Source organism: Chaetodon trifascialis, chromosome 9, assembly GCF_039877785.1.
Source record: "Chaetodon trifascialis isolate fChaTrf1 chromosome 9, fChaTrf1.hap1, whole genome shotgun sequence".
NCBI classification, from domain to species: domain Eukaryota; kingdom Metazoa; phylum Chordata; class Actinopteri; order Chaetodontiformes; family Chaetodontidae; genus Chaetodon; species Chaetodon trifascialis.
The window spans coordinates 2,901,165-2,927,147 of NC_092064.1; the positions used below are offsets into that span (position 1 = coordinate 2,901,165).

At 40.4% G+C, this 25,983-nt stretch overlaps 1 protein-coding gene across 2 annotated transcripts in view; it reads left to right on the forward strand.

Annotated features, from left to right (window-relative positions):
* Positions 1–25,983, forward strand: part of sez6b (seizure related 6 homolog b) — a 286,279-nt gene that overhangs the window by 228,834 nt on the left and 31,462 nt on the right. For both annotated transcript variants that reach the window (XR_011602460.1, XM_070970052.1), the window contains exons 5-9: positions 4,577–4,762; positions 8,949–9,117; positions 17,951–18,117; positions 21,973–22,167; positions 25,009–25,147. Coding sequence is in view for 1 of the 2 variants with exons in the window: in XM_070970052.1 (XP_070826153.1) it covers positions 4,577–4,762; positions 8,949–9,117; positions 17,951–18,117; positions 21,973–22,167; positions 25,009–25,147 (856 nt within the window). In the remaining variant the exon portion in view is untranslated. The remainder of the gene's footprint in view (positions 1–4,576; positions 4,763–8,948; positions 9,118–17,950; positions 18,118–21,972; positions 22,168–25,008; positions 25,148–25,983) is intronic.

The window sequence follows — 25,983 nt, forward strand, 5'->3', positions numbered from 1 at the left end:
CCTTTTTTCTCTGAGCACTTCTCACTGGTTCAAAGTGTGTAAGGTGACATTGAAAAAAGGTGCCACAGACTGCCATGGACCAGTTAGGATTTGGCAATATTTGAAAACAAAATTGACAATTATTCTTTGATTGTTTCTTATTGAGCCATGAATATTCAATGTGGAATATTAGAGTCCCCAAAAAAGGGGTTTAAGAGAACTACTGTTATAATTTACATAGCGTCCGTCAATAAAACACTTCCTGTGCAGATATTTCACATGGAGAGGTTTTTAGTGGTTCAAAGAGGATAATCCCTTCCTTTCCAGGTTGGCATTTAATGTAAACGATGTGCAAGAAGTGTTGAACCTTACTGACAGTAGCTCGAAACCAGTGTTGGGGGTGACATGTTATGCAGTAACAGTACAAATGTAACACACTAACAATTACTGATATATAAATGCGATTGTTCCGAATAGCAGACTAATGCAGCCTGTTCCCTGGATTTTCCAGTTTATGATCTAAGTTTACCTGACCTTGCAGTGGCGCAAGACAATGCAGGCAACAGTGTTGTGCCTGAACGTGTTCATGGAATGATAGTTCATGAATTTATTCATATTTTTGTGAATGTGAACTGAACGTACTGTATTACTGCCTGATGAACGTTACTGTGAACTCGTTCATTCTGGTGTCTGTGAACGGCACGCTCTCTCAGTTTAACTTCGTTCAGTTGGGTGCCAGATTTCTATAGAGCCCTCCAGGCGAAAACCCAGCAAAAACACATCGTAAACAGGCCTTAATATGTAGCGGAAAAAACACCCAACCTGGCCACACCAGCCACCAGTGTCGCACCGCCGCATGCGTCATCAAAACAAAAAGCAGCATGGAGGCAACAGAGCAGCAAGGCGGCGTCGTATGATCATTTAAACGAGTTTTATGACAAGGTCGGTGAGGATGTGAAAAATCTTACATTTCTGTGCAAACTTTGGCTTTCAAAAAGAAAATCCGCACTTCAGTCACATCCACAGCAACCCTGAGACGGCACATTGAACTGAAGCACCTGGCTAGCCTTTCAAGGTATGTTCTGACACATAGTTGCAGTGTTAAAACTGATAAAATAATTGCTGTCTGTGGTTCTATATGGGCTGTGGGAATAATTTTGAAAAATAATAGCTCGCAGCTACATATGGAAAAAAAGAACTATGAAAGAGTTCATTTTTGGATCAGTGAACTTAGTTCAAAATTTCAAATTATGAACTATGAACTGAACTAGTTCATTTTAAAATTTGTGAACTGAACTTTGAACTAGTTCATGTAGAAAGTGAACTTTCTCAACACTGGCAGGCAATGTAGGCTTGCTTTTCATGGTAGTGATCTTGTAATGTTTCTAATACGAAGTAAGAATTTGGGGTTCATCATATCTAACTTTTTATTAACTACTGTAGCGAAACTCAGGCAACATATATGTCCAACATTGTGTGTGTCTTCTTCTACCAAATTCTATTGTCCAACTAAGACAATACAGGATAACTTACAACACAGGTCTCAAACTCATTCCACAAAGGGCCGAGTGGCTGAAGGTTTTCTTTCCAACCAAGCAGCAGCACACCAGACTTGACTCATTTCATTAGCTGATCTCAGTCTTCAAACAGCTGATTGGTCAGACTGCATGCTCTTGATGGGTTGGAGGAAAAACCTGCAGCCACACGGCCCTTTGTGGAATGAGTTTGAGACGCCTGGCTTACAAGCAGGAATGCTAGTCATTGCTTCCCTCATTGGAAGAGTTAATAGCTTCCATCACTACAGTGACAGTGGGTACAATGACAGAAAGAATCTGTCAGTTGTCTTGTCCCACACTGTGCCACAGCAACCCTAAAATAATATTGGTATGTGTGCATTAATAAGAGAACTGAATCAGATATTTAGAATCAGATAGTAATTGAAAAAGTAATCTGTTACTTTTTGGATAAGTAACTGTAACTAATTAATCATTTTCAGAAATATGCACTACACTGCTCAACACCTAATGAAAAAGTGACAAAGTAGACCAACTATTATTAATTAGAGAATGGAAACAGCATTTGAGTTAAAAAGCAAGGGAGAACAGCAATATGGTGTCTATGGCTGTGTCCCAATTCAGGGGCTGCATCCCTCGGAGGACCCTTCCTACGTGGCCCACGGAGGACGCATCAACCATCGGTAAATGGGACGGTCTAGCCTTCGGAGCATTTCCTGATTCCGTCACGACGTCATAACTTCTTCCCTCCTAACCCGGGAAAAACACACGTACAGAGACAAAAATTTAACAGACGACAGACGACACAACAGAAACATAACAGACAAACGACGGAAACATAACAGACAGATGACAATGGAGCCAGAGGTTTTGCGACACCGGCGGCTCGTTTATCTCCGGCTGGGAGAGCGCCGTGAGGAGGTAACATTAACCGGCTATTTTAACCCATATTAATGGTCATACATTACCTGTTAATAAACGATACTGTTTAGTGACAAATGCTTGCCATATAAACTATGGACTGACATATATGTCATTTAACCATGAGTCTTGATACTTCTGTATGCTGTAATTTTAATGCTATGTTTTCAAGATCTGAAAAGTGCTTGAATTGAATAGTTAAATGTGTATGAACCCTGTAAATAACCCTGACTTAATTCAATAGCCTATTAAAATGTTGTGTTATTAAACATCAGAACCATATTGAGGAGCCAAAGTGTAACAGATAGAGAAATGAAGCATTATCGGTCTAAGCTTTAACATTCACTAGAGTTGTCGTATCAACTAAAATTCAGTTGCTCTTGTTTAATCCTCCTGTTCTTACCCTCCTTTCTCCATCCAGGCAAGGGCGATGTACTGCTGCATAAACATCAGTGTTCCTGTTCTGCTATTATTTTTCAACGATCATGACACCAGACGAGATTTTAGGCTGAGCAGAGAGTCCCTGGCGGTGCTGCTGGAGCTTCTCCACCAGGAAAGGCGACACGGATGGGGTGCCACAATAGAGACCTTGGTCTGTCTCTTCTGGCTGGCGAGTGGGACATCCTCCAGTTGGCAAGGGTGTTTGGGATGCCTCGCTCCACTGTTCACCGCATCGTCCATCGAGTTACTGAGGAGGTGGTGGCCATTCACCACAGGGTCATCTACCTCCCCAAGACCACAGAAGACCTGGCGACAGCAACTCAGAGGTTTGCAGAGCTGGCAAGACACAGAGCTTTTCGAAAAGCTGCTGGAGCAATCAACGGCTGCCATGTGAGGATCAAGCCTCCAAGCGGTCCTGATGGTCACTGTTACCGGAACAGGAAACTGTCTGCTTCAATAATCTTCAATAATCTAATCTAGACTCCTGCTCAGCCTCAACTGCATATATGTTCTCTGTAAATCTGCAAATTTCTGTAAATAGTCATTTCTGCTGATCTTTTGTAAATAGTTGTACATTTTAAGAATGCCCACTTGTAAATAGAAATATTCATATTGTATCTTTGTAAATATCTGTAAATATCACAGAAAAAATAAACTAATTGTGTTTTCACTGAAAAGTAGTTCAAAAGTCTACTTATATTGTAAATAAGAAATGGAATAGATAATGTAATGAGAGATTTTATAAACAACATTCATTTGATGTGATCCAAAGATTATATTTGTTCCTTTATGTAACTTTCACATACAAATACAGTATGTATAGAGAACAAATAGGCTATTCATTTATGCCTCAACAGTTACCTCCATCCGAGTGTGGCTGTGTTTTTGGCTCCTGTAAACAGATGGTCGTTTGGACCACGGAGTTTAATAAACTCCTCCGTCTGCTCCTTGCTCACAAAATGACATGCAAGCCATATTTTCTGTTATGTCAACAGAAAAAATTATTGTTCGATATAATAACGACAATAACAATAATAATGATGCTGCTGGTGCTGTTGGTCGCTATTGTTAAAAAAACAATCAGTGCGCAAAGCATCTTGGGATATGTGAGGCCGCGAAGGATAGTAGCAATGCATCCTCCGAAAACAGGGAAAAGGAGGACGCATTTGTCGGCTGCATTTGGAGGACCCTTTGAATTTGGACGAATTGGGACAGCCTTCGCGCAGCGCTATGACATAATCGGCCTTCAAATGCGTCCTCCAAAGGATGCAGCCCTTGAATTGGGACACAGCCTATGACTGACTCTGTTGTATTGATGATGAAATGTACATTATACTGAATTTAACGTGTGAGCCATTATAGTGTGTTACAGTCCCTGTTACACATGATCACACCAAAAACTTGAGGAGTTGTTGTCCTTGAGTTCATTTACTCATGCTACAAATATATCCAAAATGTAAAACCAAAACCATTTATAGCCTGAACCAGCCAATTCTTGCAGTTTTTTGGGGTGTCTGTACAGAATTAGGCAGGAAGTTCTTTTTGGTGTGACACATGAACCACTAGCTCAAACTAACCTGACTGAGTCCTTTCAATTTCTCAAACTAAGCCTCAGCTCTTGAAATTTAGTTTCTTCTGAGTTGAATTCTCTCTCCATTTGTGTCTCTTTCTCCCTCTGTGTTTCTGTCATCATGTCTCCCTGTCTCTGTCTCTCTGTACAGCCTTCGTATTGAGCTGTGTCTTCCCCCAGCGGCCTCTCTACGGTGATGTATCAGTGAGCAGTCTCCACTCTGGAGGGGAGGCTTTCTTTTCCTGTCTGAGCGGCTACAAGTTGCAAGGCCTTGGTGTGCTGACCTGCCGCAATGCCAGCACCCCCTACTGGAGTGGCAAGGAACCACAATGCCTCGGTAAGGTCACCACAACTGGGAAAATGTCAAAATGCATCCTTGATATCCACGCCTTTAGATTGGAAGGACAACAACTTAACATTTACAATTTCAAATAATTACATCGATGTCACTGTATTTGAGTAAGCCTTGCTAGACAGTCAATTAATTCTGATTATTTATTTTTAAATTATCTGTCGTCTAGCCTGAACTCTGTTGCAGTCTTTTCACATTTAATTGTATGAGTAAATGTTATCCACATACTGTTGTTATTGAAAAAGCAGGAACAATTAATTTAAAGAAGTGCAAAAATAACTGCATCAAAGTTATGGGTATAGTAACTCTGTGTTTACATTTATTTTCTTCAAAGATTTAACGATTTCAAATCTACATACTACATATGTAATATGTATGGCAATATTTAATGCCAGTAGCATGTTTCAAACAAGTCAGGACAGGAGCAACAAAAGACTGGGAAAGTTGTGGAATGCTCCAAAAACACCTGTTCTGAAGGTAAACAGGTTGATTGGTAACAGGTGATTGTATCATGATTGGGTATGAAAGGGGCGTCCTGGAAAGGCTTAGTTGTTCACAAGCGAGGATGGAGTGAGGTTCATCACTTTGTGAACACCTTTTGTCTGTACGCACAGTTCATCTCTAAATGATTCCAGTCTGTTTTTATTAATTTTATTCTGCATCCTGACTTTTTTGGAATCAGGGTTGTATTTTCCTTTTATTAATACCATTACCATTATCAAAATGTTATTTATAATATTGGAATTATCATTAATATTAGCATAACTATCATTTGCATCATTTAGTATACTGTATACCATATACTATTGTTGTGACATTTTGTACGGTTAGGAAAGGCCCTTTCAAACCCTGACCTCTATTTTTGTTTTCTGAAACTGTCAGTTTTCTGAATATGAGTGTTTACTGTGCTTCAGCCATTCTCTGCCAGCTTTTCAGACAATTCTCATCAGCAATCACAGTATTTTGGGTCATTTTATAAGACTTGCTGCCAAGAGTTATCTATTGGACCTTCTGGTCCTTTTGTATGATGCAGAGACAGACAGACCTGGACTCCCCCAGGAGTGTTAGGATGATGGATGGTTTTTTTTGTTGTTGTTTTTTTTCTTTCTTTGCTCCAATGAGGCTGGCTGATGAATAATAAGTAACCATTTTCATCCTGACCACTCTGATTCACAGCACAGGGAATGTTTCTCTGAAAGCAATTTCAAAGAGGGAGTTTGTGTGGCTGTGCATCCGTATCTCTGCCATCTTGATTGTGTGAGTTTGTGAGTGCATGTGAGTGTGCATGTGAGTATGTGCGTGAGTCAGAGCATAAAGCAGGTGTATGGAGGTGTGATTACTGAAGGCTGGGCAGGATGCCACTGAGTTTACTCTTCCTGCTCTACTTTAATTAAGCTTTGTCTGCATGAGTAACCTTGACCCGATCAGATGGGAAACAACACACATGCACGCACGCACACGCACGCACGCACGCACGCACGCACACACACACACACACACACACACACACACACACACACACACACACACACTAACAAACCCTTGTATAGCTGTAGATGGATTTTCTGTATGTGTTGATGAATCTGATCATATCACTTCTTTCTCCCCTAATTTCTTGGTTTCCTTCATGCTCTTGAATTGAATCAAACATGACGAAGCTGATAAATCACTTTTTACAGTATACAGTAATTATCTGATCAATTTAAAGGGTTGATTCACCCAAATTACAAAAACATGCAGCATTCTCTCACCTACCTTCAATGGAATTGAGCAATGCATACAACAGTTGTCAACAGTTTTCAGAGGGACTGTTGTGTTTTTTTGTTTTTTTTATGTGCTAAATTATTTTTTGGAAAGATTTTTTTGTTAATTTCCATTACTTTAAGCACCTCAAACTAAATTCCATTCACTGCCACCATATTGGGTTAGAGGCAGAAATTTCAGAGACAGCACCATTGAGGACACAGAGGGCATGGTAATATTTCTGGGAACTTACTCATGTACATAGGTTTCTGAAAGGCCAAATGTGTTTTAAAAGCCTTTTAAGATATCATTTTATTGGGAAATTAAGATGTTATAGAGAGCAACAATAGCAAGAATAAAAACGAGACACAGAAAAAGAACAAATAGACAATAAAAAGGATACAAAAGAAAGTCAACTACATACGGTATATTAGATTAGATTAGATTAGATTAGATTAGATTAGATTAGATTAGATTAGATTAGATTCAACTTTATTGTCATCATCAGCACATAGACAACGAAATGCAGTTTAGCATCCAACCAGAAGTGTTATGGCCAGACAATGGAGAAGCAGGACCCAGGAGCAGAGTATCAAAAATGGAACAGTTTATTCACAAAGTAACAACAAAAAATCAGTTCAGCAGAACGATAGCAAAAACAAAGTAACAACTGAAATTCTCATAGAAAAGTAACAACTAAAACTCCAACACAAAATCACCAATAATTGGGAAAAAGCCGAGATACAAAGTGCAACAAAAATAATACTTAAGCAAACTGGTACTCGAGAAACTGGAAGGCGAACAACTCGTGACGAGAGGCAGGAAAACTCAGGAGGCGCTCCGCGTGCGGGGATCTGCGAGAATTCTCCGGCACTGGAGATTACCAGAGGCCGGCTTAAGAAGCCAGGTGAATTAGGCAGAACGAGCTGCAGGTGTGCCGGGAGAGCAGCGCTCCAGGAGAACGCTCCGCCCCTCGTCACTCGCACTACCAGAGAGCGAGAGAGAAAGTCAGTGGAAGCAAAATCAGAAAAACACAAAATCATGACCACAACAAGAAGTGCAAATAGTCAAAATATTCGAAATATAAATAGATACAGGTAGTGTAAATTTGTATATATGTACATTATATACAAAAAGAGTATAAAAATAATATTGCCTTGAATATTTGAATTGCATGTGGTAAGATACGGATAATACAAAACTGTGTTTACTATTTCACAGTAGAAAATCTGGAATATTGCACAGGATATTTGCATGGATGTAATGGATATTAACAAATGATATCATTAATAACACAGTAGTGCAAAACAGTTGGTTTGTGATGTGATGTGAAACAACATCAGCACAGTGCTATGTGAAATGATGTTGACAGTTAGATATTAAATGATGCTGGAGTTGAATAAAGCAGTCTGCTGCTGAAGGAGCTGACCAAGGCCCCCACCGTCTCATACGGAGGGTGAGAGTGGTTCTCCATGATTTTATAGCTGATCTGCAGAGACAAAAGACCTCTCTTTGCAACAGGAAAGAGGCATACCTCTAATTCCCATTGTTGTTGTTGTTTTTTGATGATGTTTGCTTTTAACAAAATCCATAACATCGTCAATGTTGACTTGTTATCTTGATAAATTCAGTAAAATGTTTCAACACAACATTAATTCCAATAATACAAGAGTCAGTTTCTTTTTTTATTAACAAAAATACTCTTTTCATTACTAATTATCTCCAGTTGCTTCCATTGTTCTTTTCTATTTATTTAACTTTTTTTGGGTTGCGGTTAAGCAACAAAACTCAAGACTTCCTTTACAGATATTTCACATTAAAACCCTGTCACTGAAAGGGCTGTAATGTTCCTAGTAAGCTTTTAATTTCAAACATATGCAGGAAGTGTTGTAATTGACAGAAACTTAGAAAATTAGAGAGACAGCAGAGGACAAGCACCGATTAGTAAATCAAAAAAGCACTTGAGTTACTCAGAGCAGCAGAATAATGAGTATAACATGACACTGATGTACTGATCAAATTAGTACTGTGGAAATGCACATTATAAAGAATTTACTATGTGAGACACACTAAACTACAGTATTTCCAGCCCTGCTCCCAGCCTTTGTTCGTTTGTACTTGCCAATGCTAGTACATTTTTTTGTAATTTGATTTGGTGAAAAAAAAAGTGTAACATAAACTCACTGGGATCCTGAAATCATGAAATATTAACATCATCCACGTGCATTCTGAACTGATTACTTCCTGTTTGTCTATACTGTCACCAGAGACTAATAAATGATGTTAAAATGTGGGCAAATAAGGTTGATGTGTGGTCAGTAAATGAATGGGGATGTAATGCTCTCGTTTGTGAATTTGGTCGACTTTCAGTTGATTTTGAATGTGAAACATCAAGTGCAGTTTTGCATTTCATCTCCTCCTCTCTCAGCTGCCTGTGGTGGTTTGATCAGGAACGTCACAGCCGGTCGGATCGTCTCTCCTGGTTTTCCCAGCAACTACAGCAACAACCTGACCTGTCACTGGCTGCTGGAGGCCCCTGAGGGCCAGAGACTGCACATCCACTTTGAGAAGGTGGCACTGGCTGAGGATGATGATCGGTAAGCAGGATTTTCAACTTTTGTATAATGATGGTTGGACATCATACAAATAAAACCATTTGAATTAAACTTACCAGTTAAATTGTATAATAATAATAATAATAATAATAATAATAATAATAATAATAATAATAATAATACGCTTTTCAGGACACTCAAAAATACTTCACAAAAATAATAGGAATAAATAAAAATAAAGAATAATAAGTAAAACCTCCCTGACAGCGGGTTCTGCCAGACGTTCCCAACAGACCCTCACGGGGCCTCCAAGTCTGAGGCCATGGTTCTCGACCGGAAAAAGGTGGCTTGCTCCCTTCAGGTTGGGGGAGAGTTCCTGCCTCAAGTGGAGGAGTTTAAGTATCTTGGGATGCTGTTCACGAGTGAGGGAAGGATGGAACGTGAGATTGACAGGCGGATCGGTGCAGCGGCTGCAGTAATGCGGTCGCTGTACCGGTCTGTCGTGGTGAAGAAGGAGCTGAGCCGAAAGGCGAAGCTCTCGATTTACCGGTCAATCTACGTTCCTACCCTCACCTATGGTCATGAACTTTGGGTCATGACCGAAAGAACGAGGTCCCGGATACAAGCGGCTGAAAGGAGTTTCCTCCGCAGGGTGGCGGGGCGCTCCCTTAGAGATAGGGCGAGGAGCTCTGTCACCCGGGAGGAGCTCAGAGTAGAGTCGCTGCTCCTACACATCGAGAGGAGTCAGCTGAGGTGGCTCGGGCATCTTTATCGGATGCCCCCTGGACGCCTCCCTAGGGAGGTGTTCCAGGCATGTCCCACCGGGAGGAGACCCCGGGGAAGACCCAGGACATGCTGGGGTGACTATGTCACTCGGCTGGCCTGGGAACACCTCGGGATCCCCCCGGAAGAGCTGGGGGAAGTGTCTAGGGAGAGGGAAGTCTGGGCATCCCTGCTCAGACTGCTCCCCCCGCGACCCAGCCCCGGATAAGCGGGAGAAAATGGATGGATGGATGGATGGATGGATGGAATAATAAGTAAAAAAGAATAAATAAATGTATGTTTTTACAGTCATACAGTAAAATACAGAACAGTAAATTAAAATTAAAATGCAGTTATCCAATATGCATTTTCATTTTCACATATTTAGATGGGTGTGTCATGACCATATCAAAATGAAAATGGAAAAGCTGTTTGACGTTTTATTTTCAAGGACAATATTCAAATTTAATTAGAGAAACAGCGCTCCCATATCAACATGCTCTAAAATGAACAAAATAAAAATAAAAGGTAATTTTCTAAAAACTTGAAAATCCATCCATCCATCCATTATCTATACCGCCTATCCCTTTCGGGGTTGCGGGGGGCTGGAGCCTATCCCAGCTACAATGGGCGAGAGGCGGGGTACACCCTGAACCGGTCGCCAGCCGATTGCAGGGCCACATGCAAAGACAGACAAACATTCACACTCACACTCATACCTACGGACAATTTAGAGTCATCAATCAACCTAACGAGCATGTTTTTGGTCTGTGGGAGGAAGCCGGAGTACCCGGAGAGAACCCACGCATGCACGGGAAGAACATGCAAACTTCGCACAGAAAGGCCCCGCCTGACCCGGGGATCGAACCGGCAACCTTCTTGCTGTGAGGCACCCGCACTACCTGCTGCGCCACCGTGCAGCCAAACTTGAAAATAATCATCAGATATGTCGTGTTTATACACACGCACACACACACACACACACACACACACACACACACACGGTCACATGAAAGTGCCCATACAAATGTGCATGCATGTAACCATACACAACTGCATATAAAAATAATAATAATGATAATAATAAATTTTATTTGTTGGCACCTTTCTGAGCACCCAAGGGCACCTTACAATAAAAACATACAAAAATATGAATAATACTACATTAAAGTTAAATAAAATACAGATAATACAACATTAAAAATAAATAAAATACATGACAGAAAATTAAACTGGATAGGCAAGTCTGAACAGATGTGTTTTAGGCTGTGATTTGAATTGTCCAATGGAGTCAATCTGACGGATGGGGGGGTGGGGGGTGCTTGATTCAGTGGAGATGTAAAGTTGTGTGTCATCAGCATAGCAGTGAAAATTAATTCCAAAGTGGCGGAGGATGTTACCAAGAGGGAGGATGTACATGATGAAAAGAAGCGGTCCCAACACTGATCCCTGTGGGACACCATGTGTGATGGATGATGGTTGTGAATGAACATTTTTCCCTTGAACAAACTGTTTCCTGTCGGATAGATATGAAGTGAACCATTGTAGTGCGGTACCAGAGACCCCAGTGCCAGCCAGGCGTTCCAGGAGTATGGAATGGGAGATGGTATCAAAGGCAGCACTGAGGTCGAGGAGTATGAGAATGGTGAGGAGGCCAGAATCTGCTGTCAGGAGGAGGTCGTTGGTGATCTTGATTAAGGCTGTTTCTGTGCTGTGTTTTGGGCGGAAACCGGACTGGAATGGTTCAAAGAGACTATTATTTTGCAGGTGGTTTTGGAGGTGGGTTGCTACTGTCTTTTCTAGAATCTTACAGTTGAATGGGAGGTTGGAAATGGGCCGATGGTCATTGGGATCTGAACCAGGTTTTTTAAGAATGGGAGTGATGGAAGCAGTCTTCAGTGATGGTGGAACAGTAGCAGTGGAAAGGGAGGAGTGAACTATGGATGTTATAATGGATGAGACTGTTGGCAGACAGGCTTTAATTAGGGCAGTGGGGAGAGAGAGGGACAAGTTCTGATCTTTCACTTTCCCCAGCCAGATTTCACTGAGATGTACCACCCCTACCTCAGTTCATTCTTTGTCAAACTACTTCATGAAATTGCAAGTATGAAGAAGTTTATTTAAAGATATTCACTTTGACAAACAACCAAGACAAAAGTAAAAGCTCTGTAAAATTAGCTGAAGTGAATAGTTTCAGTGGAGAGTTTGTGTCACATGGTCCAAATGTTCCTTCATTGGCTTGCACACTGTCAATATAACTACTGTCTCAGGGTAAATGCTGTGTTAACAATGATGTATTATATTCCTCATTACTTCTGCGCGTTCCTCCAGTTCTGTTCAATCGTCAGGTCCCTCGTGCATTGTGCCTTATGCTTTGTCCCTGAAAGAACATTATTTCTGAGGACTCCACAGGGTAACAACTTGCTGTCAGTGCAGCTTATGGCAGTGTCAGTATAGTGTCATTTTAGCAGCATGAGGCCCTCATCAGAGGCCTGAAAGGAAGAGCCACAGGGGGAAAATTAGCTGAATAATCAATTTTGTATAGCAGCCAATACAGTAGCTGCTCTGGGCTGCCATTACACTCATGCTACAAGTATAGACCTCATAGATAGCAAGAGACATCTGGACAGCTCTTAGGAAACTGAAAAGATCAGAAAGATGTGAGAGTGCAGAGAAGATAGAGAATTGGCACAAGTGTAAAAGGTGGTTATGTACTGTAATGAGCTGAGGTCTGCTGGCTTTTCTAATACATTTCTTGTTAAAGGACAGTTATTTTTGTCATAACACTGACTTTGGTAATGGGATTTCCAAGCTTGATTAAATAAACATCACCAAAACAAACCAAACATTAAAAACTTTTTTTTTTTTTTTTGTCTTCTCACATTTCCACCCTGGGATTGGTTGACTGTTGCGAAGTCACAAATTCAGCAAGAGAGATGCTTCTCATGTGAAGACACATCAGCTTGACCACCATGTGTCTCTTTCTCTTATCTGGAGCTCTTGGGTTTTTTGGGCATCTCTCGCATAGCGACTTCGGCTTGAGTTGGCTGTCTCTCAACAGGCAGTACGGTGATAACAATGTCACGGTTCTGACTTTCAGAACTTTGATCAAGTTAGAAATGAGGCCATTGAGCAGACTCGAAGATGGTTTCTTTCTTTCTTTCTTTCTTTCTTTCTTTCTTTCTTTCTTAGCTGGATGTTTTCAGCACGTTCGGTGCATCTCAGGATTCAGCTGATCTCTGCGTTGTGAAAGTGAATTGGTCTCCAGACGAATAGGCAAGCTGCCTGCTCATCCAGTACGAGGCTGAAGAGCTTTGAAGTCTGTGCGTGTGTGTGTGTGTGTATGCATGCATGTGTGTGTATGTCCATATATCCTTATATCAAATGAATGTCTGCTTGTCTTTGTTTCTGAGGAAAGCACAAGAGGCATGGTGCCCACACACACACACACACACACACACACACACACACACACACACACACACACACAGACCCGCACTCTGAGCTACCAGGCTTGAGCTAACTGGATTGAGGACATGATGAATCTATCAAACACATCATAATAATATCAAATAACTTACATATGAGCTTATAGGCCTACATTAATCCACCTGTGTTTCCCAAATTATCATCAGTGTCACTGAAAAATATCAGCTACAACAAAATGCTGAGCCATGTTTTGTACATGACACTTGATTTCTCCACATACAGAAACAGTTCCTGTTAGTTCAGGATTTTATTTTATTTTTTTAGACCCTGCATCCAAAGTCAGCATGTTGGGACAAAAACCTTATACTTTCCTTTTATATAGTTAATGACATATGTTTCAGTTGATGTACATTCAGCTCTGCATTACAAAGTGATTTTCTGTATTTTTCTTTCTGTGTGAGTCCTTGATGGAGTCCAGATCATGGAGGGTCAGTAGCAGGTCTGAGAGCAGATCATTAATTAATCAACTGTTCCTGGCCCTCCCCTCCATGAGGTTCAGCATTCCTGTGTTCATCCTCTGTGAATCTTGCCCGATACTTGACCCAGAGACCATGTGGACAACAACTTCAGGGATAGAAAATCTTTTTAGTTGCTTAGTTAATGCAGTGGGTAATGTGAAGCTTTACATCAAGGTGCTGAGTTTGATGCTGGAACAATATAAACTTAATTAACAGGAACAATTTACACAATATGGAAAATGTGAACCAAACATGTCGTGATAACAAGATGTTGTAACATGATTGCCATCTACAGTACGAGCTACTGTAGGTTAAAGGTCATTGGATCATATCCTGTTTATTGTGATATGTGGTAGCCTCCAGCAGCTGAGATGCCAAGGTTGCAAATCTGGTTAGATGTGGGCAAATTTTATCAATTCATTGGAGAGAAACTGAAACAAAGAAAAGGATTAAGACAGAAGAGGATTAGTATTGAAGGTTAAGTTATGTATCAGTGACATTAGACACCTTTCCCCCTTTGCCAGAGAAGTATAAAAACTGTGGAGGCAAACAGCCAACTCTTTGGCTCTTCGCCTCCACTCTTGTGGGTTGAACTCTTCTTGTTTGAGCTAAATCCCTGAGACACACCAGATGTGCTGAAGGACAGCATCCAGCTATCTCTGAGATAAAGAGGCCAGAATTCAACAAATGCTGTGAATGCTGTTACCATGTCTCCATCATATCCAGCCAAATGAGGGTGAACAAAGATCGTATCACCCTTCTGTCTGCTGTGAGAGAGAGAGAGAGAGAGAGAGAGAGAGAGAGAGAGAGAGAGCTTGGGATTGAGCACACCCGAGGATGTCCAAGAGCTCCACACGAGAATTTCCAGTGAGCATCCGTTGCTCCTCCCCTTCCAGTGCAACTTTAGCCTAGGCTGTCTGAACCACCAGGTTGAGACTACTTTTCCTGTGATACTGAGGTTGATGCTGTAGCATCATCAATACAGAAACTTGAATCTTGAATGAATGACTGCTGAACGGTGCATTAATCTGATTTCACATATTTAACAAAAGTTTTCATACTGTGTTTCCACAATTCAGTATATGTTGCCAAGATATTATTCACTGCGTGATCTGCTTTAATCATCTGTTGCTGCATTCCTGGTTTTGTTCCTTCATTCATTAATTGTGTTTAATAAACCTTTCATTTATAAAGAACTTGATAACATGGTTTGTGTGTATGAAGTTTTACAATCACAGTTTAGAATGTAGTGGCAACCTCAAGAATTGGTTCTGAAGTAATTAACTAGCTATTGCCCTAAGGCGAATTTAATGCAAATTAAATTCTGTTATTTAGCATAAACACAAGGCTGTCAAAATGAAGATGTTAATTTTGAATGATTATAGAAAAAATATTGTCAAAAAAAAAAAAAGTGAATGCAGATTAATCCTGGTCTGTGATACACCTTGACCCTCACATGTCACCGAACATACAACAGTCCACACTAGCTATGTAAACACAAGGGAAGAAGATGACAAAATGTTGCTTGATCAAGTGAATGACAAATTTACATTTAATAAATGCCCAGATGGAACTGATTCAGTAATCACAAAACATAAAATGAATTAATGATTTTTTTTAATCACTTGACAGCACTAACTGATCATTTTTGATAACCTGAAGTTAAGTGCAATCTTTTGTACCAGTGTTTACAATGCGTATGCCCCTTGTAAGGCCTTATACTGTAACTCACTGCACAATTTGAGGGTTTGTAAGGCTTATTCATTATTGTTACATACAGTGGGTACGGAAAGTATTCAGACCCCCTTAAAATTTTCACTCTTTGTTATATTGCAGCCATTTGCTAAAATCATTTAAGTTCATTTTTTTCTCATTAATGTACACACAGCACCCCATATTGACAGAAAAACACAGAATTGTTGACATTTTTGCAGATTTATTAAAAAAAAGAAAAACTGAAATATCACACAGACATAAGTGTTCAGACCCTTTGCTCAATATTTATTAGAAGCACCCTTTTGAGCTAATACAGTTTTTCCACACCTGTATTTGGGGATCCTCTGCCATTCCTCCTTGCAGATCCTCTCCAGTTCTGTCAGGTTGGATGGTGAACGTTGGTGGACAGCCATTTTCAGGTCTCTCCAGAGATGCTCAATTGGGTTTAAGTCAGGGCTCTGGCTGGGCCATTCAAGAACAGTCACGGAGTTGTTCTGAAGCCACTCCTTTGTTATTTTAGCTGTGTGCTTAGGGTCATGTCTTGTTGGAAGGTGAACCTTGCAGTCTGAGGTCCTGAGCACTCTGGAGAAGATTTTTGTCCAGAATATCCCTGTACTTGGCCGCATTCATCTTTCCTTCGATTGCAACCAGTCGTCCTGTCCCTGCAACTGAAAAACACCCCCACAGCATGATGCTGCCACCACCGTGCTTCACTGTTGGGACTGTATTGGACAGGTGATGAGCAGTGCCTGGTTTTCTCCACACATACTGCTTAGAATTAAGGCCAAAAAGTTCTATCTTGGTCTCATCAGACCAGAGAATCTTATTTCTCACCATCTTGGAGTCCTTCAGGTGTTTTTTTTTTTTTTTTAGCAAACTCCATGCAGGCTTTCATGTGTCTTGTACTGAGGAGAGGCTTCCGTCGGGCCACTCTGCCATAAAGCCCCGACTGGTGGAGGGCTGCAGTGATGGTTGACTTCCTAAAACTTTCTCTCATCTCCTGACTGCATCTCTGGAACTCAGCCACAGTGATCTTTGGGTTCTTCTTTACCTCTCTCACCAAGGCTCTTCTCCCCCAATTGCTCAGTTTGGCTGGACGGCCAGCTCTAGGAAGGGTTCTGGTCATCCCAAACGTCTTCCATTTAAGGATTATGGAGGCCACTGGGCTCTTAGGAACCCTAAGTGCAGCAGAATTTTTTTTGTAACCTTGGCCAGATCTGTGCCTTGCCACAATTCTGTCTCTGAGCTCTTCAGGCAGTTCCTTTGACCTCATGATTCTCATTTTGCTCTGACATGCACTGTGAGCTGTAAGGTCTTATATGGACAGGTGTGTGCTTTCCTAATCAAGTCAAATCAGTATAATCAAACACAGCTGGACTCCAATGAAGAAGAGCCATCTCAAGGATGATCAGAAGAAATGGACAGTTCCTGAGTTAAATATATGAGTGTCACAGCAAAGAGTCTGACTACTTATGACCATGTGATATTTCAGTTTTTCTTTTTTAATAATCTGCAAAAATGTCAACAGTTCTGTGTTTTTTCTGTCAATATGGGGTGCTGTCTGTACATTAATGAGGAAAAAATGAACTTAAATGATTTTAGCAAATGGCTGCAATATAACAAAGAGTGAAAAATTTAAGGGGGTCTGAATTTCCGTGCCCACTGTATTTTGGTCCCCTTTAAGGCATTCTATAAAACATACAAACAGCGGGGGGTACATAGGTTACCACTTAAACAACATACATTAGCAGTCCTTCATGAAGAAGTGAAACCGAACATAAACAGACATATATAGCTCCTCTTAAATTAGCTGAATTGATTGTGTCAGTCTTAATATTGTATTTCATTTAAATGTAACTTGGCTGTTCTTCAATACAGTTTGGGCAACATGATGTAGCTCTGCATTCTTTGATTTTTTTTCCAATACTTGGAGGCAGCACAGCATCTGACATAGTAAAGTCATCATGTTAGCCTGTTGTCTATTTACACAGTCAGCAGACATGAAGGAACATTAGCATTCATCTGGAGTTGTTTAAGTTCAACTTATAAATACAAGTCCAATATTCACTCCCCTTGGTGGAGACCAAGCTGCTAAATGTTCCACTGCGCTCACCAACAAGACACTGACTTGTTGTCTGGTGCTTGACAGGCCATGTACAGCTACCTGCTGCTAATGGGAACAAGGTTATTATGAGCAGAGTTTGCAGAAAATACAAAACCAGGAGCTAAAAAAGCAGAGTAGAGTTGCAGATCATTCTCTATGGGTTTATCACTATGAGCAATTCCTTTCACATTATACATGGTATTTTGGTCAACTGGTAATACAAAAATATGTATTTGTGCAGATTTAATATAAAGTATTCAGTTTATATATATCCAAAGTAGCTCAGGAATTTATTTCATCCCCAGGAACAAAATTGCTAAATTACTATTTGTTCCCTTTCTTCTAGGCTGCTCATTAAAAATGGTAACAGCATAGATGCAGCTACCCTCTATGATTCATATGAGGTGGAGTATCTACCCAATGAAGGTCTACTCAGCATGTCCAGGAATCTCTTCATTGAGCTGACTACAGACACTACTGGCACATCCACTGGCATTGCCATCAGGTACCAAGGTAAGCACAGAGCTATAGTCAAAGTACAGCAAATGATGGCATGGTGCTCATTGTGCAAGGGTCATGCATGGCTTGAAACACTTTCTGTGTCACAGATGATAAGAACCTGGAGAAAACATGGCGTTAAACCCCATCAGAAAGCATTCATTCTAAAAATGAAAAATATGTAAGCTCACTAATGAGGCCAACGAAAAGCCAGTGTTGACTGTTTACTTTTAGACTTGGCTGATTTGAATATTTTCTCTCTTTTTTTCCCTTCAGTTTTCAGTCACAATTTGGTTACTTTTAGGCACTAAAACGGTTTAGTTAAGTTACTTTTTTTTTTTTTTTTTAAAGTATATGTCAAACATACTATAAATTAAGCACAACAAGTGCTCTTGTAATGACTTTTCTATACATAAATTATATTTCTAATACATGAAAATACATCACTTTTTGACCTGGGTCAGCACCCTCCACACTGGTAAGTCCAGAATTAGAAATAAGAAACACTTAATGGTAATTTCACTGAAGTCAGGTCCACACTACAAATAGAAACTAATATACTGCCAACTATACTAAGTAAACAGGAGTAAATTGTATGAAACAAAAGCTATGTATCAACTTCTGTCTGTTTGCTTATGTACAATATCATGTAATGTGCATGAGGTCAAAAGGTCAACAAACAAATGAATGAGTGTAAACAATAAAGAAACTTCAGTGTGTGCAGAAGATACCATCATTTAAATCAGTTGTGTGGCAGCACTAGGTACAGCCATCACAGATGTCTGTAGGAAATTTCATTGTAATCCATCCAATGGTTTTTGAGATATTCCAGTCGGATATTTGCATCCCTGGAGCCAGGCCACTGCCATGCCTGAAAAACCTAATTTAGTCCAAGCGGAGGAAACCTAGGTGAAGCTGAGGGGAAAGGTGGAACCACCATGGCTGAGTGCAATAGAGTGAGAGCAAGAGTGCCATGAAACATAGCCCCCTTTAAACCTTAATGTCTCCTTTACTGAATCTGATACAGGAGAGGAAAAAAACACATTTTGTCACAACAAAAGCCCCATTTCTAAAATCCTCTCCAGGTATTCCAAAGAAGAAGTTCACCTTCATGACTGACTTATTTGTAGTTTTTGCAATAAACACGTCTGGGTGCATGTAAAAGCATCCATAAACATGTGAAAGATACCTCTCTTTATTTTTTCCACATTTTATATATGTTGCTTTAGTAGGCATTTAATGGAGGCTCCTAGTGCATTCCACCAGTAAAGCTACTTCATACTCTTTGCCCCTCTGGTGCTTGGGTGTAAAAGAATCAAGGACAGTCTTTCAGTCACGCAATATTAACTTGCAGCTTCTATCAGTGTAACCAGATACATGAGAATCCATATAATGTACTTTGCAGTACGTTTCAAACTACACTGTTTCAAGGTACATGGGTTCATTGAATGAAAAGGGTTAGATATCACTTCGCTTCTCTTATCTTTTGTCCTCACATTTGTCTTAGCACTCACCATCAAATAAGCAGCTTGTCTCTGTTCCTTGAAGACCACTTAGAAAAACAATCACTGTAATCTGTTTAGGCCTCCACTTCACAGCCACAAATGGGATTAAGTCCAAAGGGAGCATCAGACCTCATTATAGCCATTAACAGGTCATAATGCTGTTCAGATGGTTTCTAACAGATTTCATGGTCCCTCCTTTATCCTGACTAACCATTCCCACTGTGGTGAACAGCTAACCTTATCCATGAGCATTCATTCACCCATGTATAACTGCCACTGTATCTTCAAAAGTATGTCCATTAAGAACAGTTTGCAAGATTCCGGAACCCATGAATTCATCTTTAAGGTTATATTCATTGCAATGTTCCATGAATAAATTGTGCTCAGGACACAATTCAGGATCATGTTCCTCTACCACAGGGAAGGGAACTATACTAAACTATGGGCTATTTAATAAATGAGTGCGACTATAACGCTAGCATTGAGGTTAACCATATAATGTGGGAATACTTGCACAAGGTTTTCTTGTTTTTGCATTGATGCAGCCTAAGGGACAGCTACATGCTAACATCAGCATGCTAATGTGGCAAGGCAGTAGATTTTCTGAATAGGGTGCAGACAACACCACCTGGGGTATCTCGCCCCAGGAAATAGTTTTAATACAAGGAGTCAAACACTTAAGGTCACACATGTTTGTGACACAATGAGTGCAAGAGACGTGATTCCACAATTAACAAATTTTTATTTTAAGCACTTAAAATGGCAGTTAATGGGTCATACTTTCTCAAAAAACAAAAACAAAAAAAAAACAGGTGCACATGGGCTGCATACTTGTCTATTGCTGGAGAAAAACAAAACAAATAAGCTTAAACCATATACATGAAAAGGAACTAGAACTCGGGCTTACCAGGGCAGCCAGCGGGGAAGGAACTCTACTCTAAACACCACATGAGAAAAGAATAAGGACACCCAAAGTGCACTTCACTGCAAAGGGATACCACCACCACCAGGGGATCAGGCTGCTATGCACCAGAGGCCCACAGCTCCTGTTCAACACAAACACAAAACCAATTAGAGAACCAGCAATAGACAATATATATATAAATGAAATAAAATAAACAAAAAACCAAATGTACATAATCAAAAAAAAGAATATAAAATAAACACAACAAGTACAGACAATGTACACGTAACAGAACCAGGCTGTGGCCAAAAGAGTAAAACCCGGCCTCCTGCCAGCGCAGCGGAAACCGGGACTGAAACAGTGAAATACGACAGAGACACGAACACGAGTAAAACAAAACAGCAGCTCTGCGGGAGTGGTGGCTGGCTTTAGCAAGGCCGCACACCGAGGCTCTGAGCCGGCTAATGAGTTGAAGTGGGGAGGAGCGGAGGGCGAGCAACACCACCAGCCCCCGTCAAATAACGCTGCATACTGCAAACACACAACACCGACGAATAAGCGGTGTGTGCTGGTGATCGGATGAGCAAAGAGGGAAACGTGCTTACCGTCAACAATGCCAGACCCCCTCTATTAAAGCAAGTGCCCCAAGAGCAGACCAAGTGTCCCATGCTGCCACCTCACCTCGACCGAGCCACGGCACTGCACCGGCTTGTAGTCAGATACGTAACAGGTGTGTGCCAGTGCGTATATGTATACTGCTCTCATAGCGCCGCCTACTAATTAAGGTGCCAGCTGTGAGAGAGAGAGAAATAGCGAGCAAGAGTGAGAGAGGGCAGAAAGGACAGAGCAGGGCACTCCATTCGTCCTGCTACACTAACATGCTCACAGTTACAATGTTTGCATTTGATATGTTTAGTTTGGCGTATTTGCATGTTAACATTTGTTAATTACTACTCAATACAATGTAGAGCTGCGGCAGATGGGATTAAATTTAGTTTTGCACATACTAGCCTGCAGTTCATTCAAAGTTGGATTCGAAGCCAGAAAAAAATACACCGGTTGACAACATCATTATCATATGTTCACATTTAATGTCTGTATATTTTGTATCAATCATTTCTTTTAGTCTAGACTGCTGTTATATTGAGTGAAATATTTAAGTAGAAAAAGAGTAAAGTAAGAGTAAAATATTAAAAGTAAATATTTGGCTGTAACACAGCTTGACATTAATGTGATAAATAGCCAATTGTTTCAAAATATAATATCATTTCAAGAAAAACATGAAATGAAATAAATTATAAGGCAAATTCTTGATTTAATTTATTAAGGACCTTACAAAATTCACAGTCTCTTAGCTCTAATTTATGAAGATGCTAACTCATGTGGCCAGCATAGCTTCTCACTTGCTTTTTGGTAAAAGCTGAGTCTTTTCTACCATTGAAAAAGTCTTTTTTATCACAGCCTTTGCAGCAGGTCACTGCTACGAACCCTTCGTGAAGTACGGTAACCTGACGAGTAGTGACAGCACTTGGGCAGTGGGAGCTGTGGTGGAGTTTGCCTGTGACCCCGGCTATACTCTGGAACAGGGATCTGTCACCATTGAATGCATGGACCCCAACAATCCCCAGTGGAACGAGACCGAGCCTGCCTGCAGAGGTCTGTATGTCTGTGTATTGCTGATAAGAAGTGAACCACCTACATTTAATTACATCCTGTTTTTAATTGTACATTATGTACTTGTTTTATTTTAGGTTTTATTTAGCTAGCACAATTTGCTTAAAAAGAGTAAGCCTAGACAGCATCTCGCTCAGGGACATTTCAGCAGGACTCATGGCTGTTAGTACTGTTGTTGGGCGCAACTTGGGTGTTAAGATCTGTAAACAGAAGGTATACAGTATGATTCAATTAGATCAGACAGATCCTGAGAATAACTCATGCTGTAGGTTTTAGCCAATGAAGATGAAACACATTACTGGCTTGAAACACAGTGGCAACAACCAATATACAGGTGCTGGTCATAAAATTAGAATATCATGCCAAAGTTGATTTTTTTCAGTAATTCCATTCAAAAAGTGAAACTTGTATAATGTATACATTCATTTCATACAGACTGACATATTTCAAGTATGTACTTCTTTTAATATTGATGATTATACCTGACAACTAATGAAAACCCCCAATTGAGTATCTCAGAAAATTAGAATATTGTGGAAAAGGTCAATATTGAAGATATCTGGTGCCACACTCTAATCAGCTAATTAACTCCAAACACCTGCAAAGGCCTTTAAATGGTCTCTCAGTCTAGTTCTGTAAGCTACACAATCATGGGGAAGACTGCTGACCTGACAGTTGTCCAAAAGACGATCATTGACACCTTGCACAAGGAGGGCAAGAGAGGAGAGAGGAGAGGCACAGAATCCACGTTGCCTGAGGTCGAGTGTCAAGTTTCCACAGTCAGTGATGGTTTGGGGTGCCATGTCATCTGCTGGTGTTGGTCCACTGTGTTTCCTTAGGTCCAAGGTCAATGCAGCTGTCTATCAGGAAGTTTTGGAGCACTTCATGCTTCCTGCTGCTGACCAACTTTATGGAGATGCAGATTTCATTTTTCAACAGGACTTGGCACCTGCTCACAGTGCCAAAGCTACCAGTACCTGGTTTAAGGACCATGGTATCCCTGTTCTTGATTGGCCAGCAAACTCCCCTGACCTTAACCCCATAGAAAATCTATGGGGTATTGTGAAGAGGAAGATGCGAGATGCCAGACTCAACAACGCAGAAGAGCTGAAGGCCACCATCAAAGCAACCTGGGCTCTCATAACACCTGAGCAGTGCCACAGCCTGATCGACTCCATGCCACGCCGCATTGCTGCAGTAATTCAGGCAAAAGGAGCCCCAACTAAGTATTGAGTGCTGTACATGCTCATACTTTTCATGTTTATACTTCAGTTGGACAACATTTTTAGAAATCCTTTTTTTGTATCAGTCTTAAGTGATATTCTAGTTTTCTGAGATACTGAAATTTGGATTTTCATTAGTTAAAATCATCAAAATTAAACTAAACATTTGAAATATATCAGTCTGTGTGTAATGAATGAATATAATATAATATACAACTTTCACTTTTTGAATGGAATTACTGAAATAAATCAACTTTTCCATGATATTCTAATTTTATGACCAGCACCTGTATAGTAAAAAAGCATAGATGGGTCATTGTCACATAAACTATTCACACTTTTAGTACAAGTCTATACTATAGTTCACTCAGACATGCTTTTTGGTTTTGATACCATTCAGTACCACAACAAATAAATGAGCAGCTCTTGCCATGAGGAGGTGTACTTGGCCAGCAGCCGTGTTTAGGTTGTTGGTACATGTCAAAGAAGCATCCACATGAATGTGAGCATTGCATTTTAATGGGACAATTTATGTCATTACATACACTTTACCTGCCAGTGGTTTTATGTTGTGGCTGATTGGTGTATATACTGTATAGTCTAATTCAAAACCAATATTGGCTTTTCTGTAATAATAATAATAATAATGATAATAAAACAATAATCATTATGTAAAGCATGTAAATTACAGTAAAAGCAGAACAAAGACAAATATAAGTTGAACACAGCATGGGCATCAACAAAAGCAGAGCAAACTGCAGTTCAACACAGAAAAAAACAACACAACAACAAATACAAGCAAGGACAGACATTACAAGAAATTACAGAACAGCCTCGCAAAACTAGACATAGCAAAGACAGATAAAAGCTACAATAGACACAAGCAGAGACAAATATGAGAAAAAGGAAAACACAAACACTAAGGTAGGTTAAGCTACAGGGCAATATACAAGTTGTATATTGACATAGGTATCAAAACTCGAGTTTTCTTATTCCTCCATCAGACTCCATCAATTTCCATCAGAAATTGGCAGTTTTAGACTCCAGACTTTGACTTGTTTAGGCAAAATCCTTATGTGGCTACTTGTGATAATGATTGCAAATGCTCAAAGAAGCATGCCAGGCCTGTAGGTGGTGATAAAGTCTACATTAATGATGAGAAGAAGATTCTGACATGCGTGGTGAGCTTATTTTGCTTTGGCAGTAGTATCTGAAAAACAAACACGAGTAAAAAATTATTCATTTATAATTATTTGGCACCTATTTTTTCACTGTTGCTTATTCAACACCTTTATGGCACGTGGCCTGGCAGTGCTATCCAAATGTAAACACACTGGTAATCCACCATTGTTGTTTCAAGTGCACGCTCATTACACAAAGCCACAATGGGTAAGTGCAAATTCAGGTGATGTACACACACAGATAAACAAAAGCTGACATTCAGAAAAATCTGGACTTTACAAAGCATTTTCAAAAATCTTTTGGTGACCTAAACTGTTTGAGTGGGGGTGGGAGATGAAGAGGAAAATGCATGTTACAAATTTCCATATACATGTAGAGTAGACCTTAATATCCATGTTTGGGTGTGTGTATGTTCTAGCTGTGTGTAGTGGCGAGATCACAGATTCAGTTGGAGTGGTGCTGTCTCCTAACTGGCCTGAAGCCTACGATAAAGGCCAGGACTGTATCTGGGGAATCCACGTCGAGGAGGACAAGAGGATCATGCTGGACATTCAAGTGTATGTATCAACCTTCCACACTTTACCCTTAAATATGCATGACACCACATTACTGCAGACCTTTCGTCTGGTCTCTTTCAGCCCCTTTCAGTCAAACAGCACCAAAGAAGCAGTTAAGAGATTACAAAGTGCTACCTCACCATGACTTGTAAAACACATTAAAAACACAACGTGCCGCTAATGAAAGAGCGCTTGGCTTGTGAATGAGATGCGTAAATGCCACACAGACAAAGGTTAATTAGGTGCAGCAGAGAAAACTAATTATATCAGGGAGGGTTTGTTTTGCAGTCGCCCCTTTGCACCCCCCCACTCACTCTTCTCACTCTTCCCCCCACTCCTGTAATGGCTGCTGTGTGGAGTAGAGGGTGCAAGTGTACAGCATGGGAGTGTGTGTTTTCTGTGATTGCGGTGCCAAGGTGAAGACACAGAACAGCACACCCCGCCGTGTCTGAGCCCGATAAGTCAGTCATCCGTAGAAAATCATTTGCAATTTGCAAGCAAATTAAGGAGGGCTCATTTGCATAGGACGCATCTTAAGCCCTGTTTTTTCTGTTCTGTTTGTTTGTTTGTTTTTCTCACTGAGCAGCACCTGCTCTTGTTGTATTTTAAGAAGCATGTATATATGGCTTCCTCTGGTTTTTGAAAGGAAGTCTGTCAACATGAGTAATTGCTGCAATTCATTTAGCAGAGCAAGTGAGTTCAGTGGAAGTGAAGGCACCCGGTGAAAACATTCAGATAATAAAACCTTGTGTAAATATGGAACAAATCAAAGAAACATAGGCATGAGTGGTCATCCTACACCCTGCATTTTACTGTGAAAATAGTGTTTTACCCTT